Source organism: Corvus brachyrhynchos, unplaced genomic scaffold (assembly GCF_000691975.1).
Source record: "Corvus brachyrhynchos isolate BGI_N302 unplaced genomic scaffold, ASM69197v1 scaffold150, whole genome shotgun sequence".
Lineage (NCBI taxonomy): Eukaryota > Metazoa > Chordata > Aves > Passeriformes > Corvidae > Corvus > Corvus brachyrhynchos.
In genome coordinates, this window is record NW_008236162.1 from 1940841 (window position 1) to 1941115 (window position 275).

The 275-nt window shown below is 71.6% G+C and overlaps 1 protein-coding gene across 1 annotated transcript in view; it reads right to left on the reverse strand.

Annotated features, from left to right (window-relative positions):
• Positions 1-2: 2 nt before the first annotated feature.
• Positions 3-275, reverse strand: part of LOC108446258 (PDZ and LIM domain protein 2-like) — a gene marked incomplete at its 3' end in the record, with an annotated part of 6221 nt that continues 5948 nt past the window's right edge. Inside the window, exon 2 of the mRNA XM_017732377.1 lies at positions 3-148. Within this exon, the coding sequence (XP_017587866.1) occupies positions 3-148 (146 nt within the window). The remainder of the gene's footprint in view (positions 149-275) is intronic.

Genomic DNA, 275 nt, shown 5'->3' on the forward strand with positions numbered 1-275 from the left:
CTCACCCCGACACCCCCCGGCCGTACCTTGTCCGGTGCCGGGGCACCCGCCCCGCCCTCGGAGGGGTCCAGCAGGCTGGGGGAGCTGACCGAGTGTCCCCACATCCTCCGGCACGGCCCGGGGTCAGCTGCTGCATGGGGGGACAAAGCTGGTCACGCTTGGGGGTCTGGGGGCATCGTCCCGCTATCCCACCCCCCTCACCTGGCGCTAGGTCCCGCCATCCCACCCCATTAACCCGGCCCTGCCGTTCCCGCATCCCCCAATCTTCACCTGGC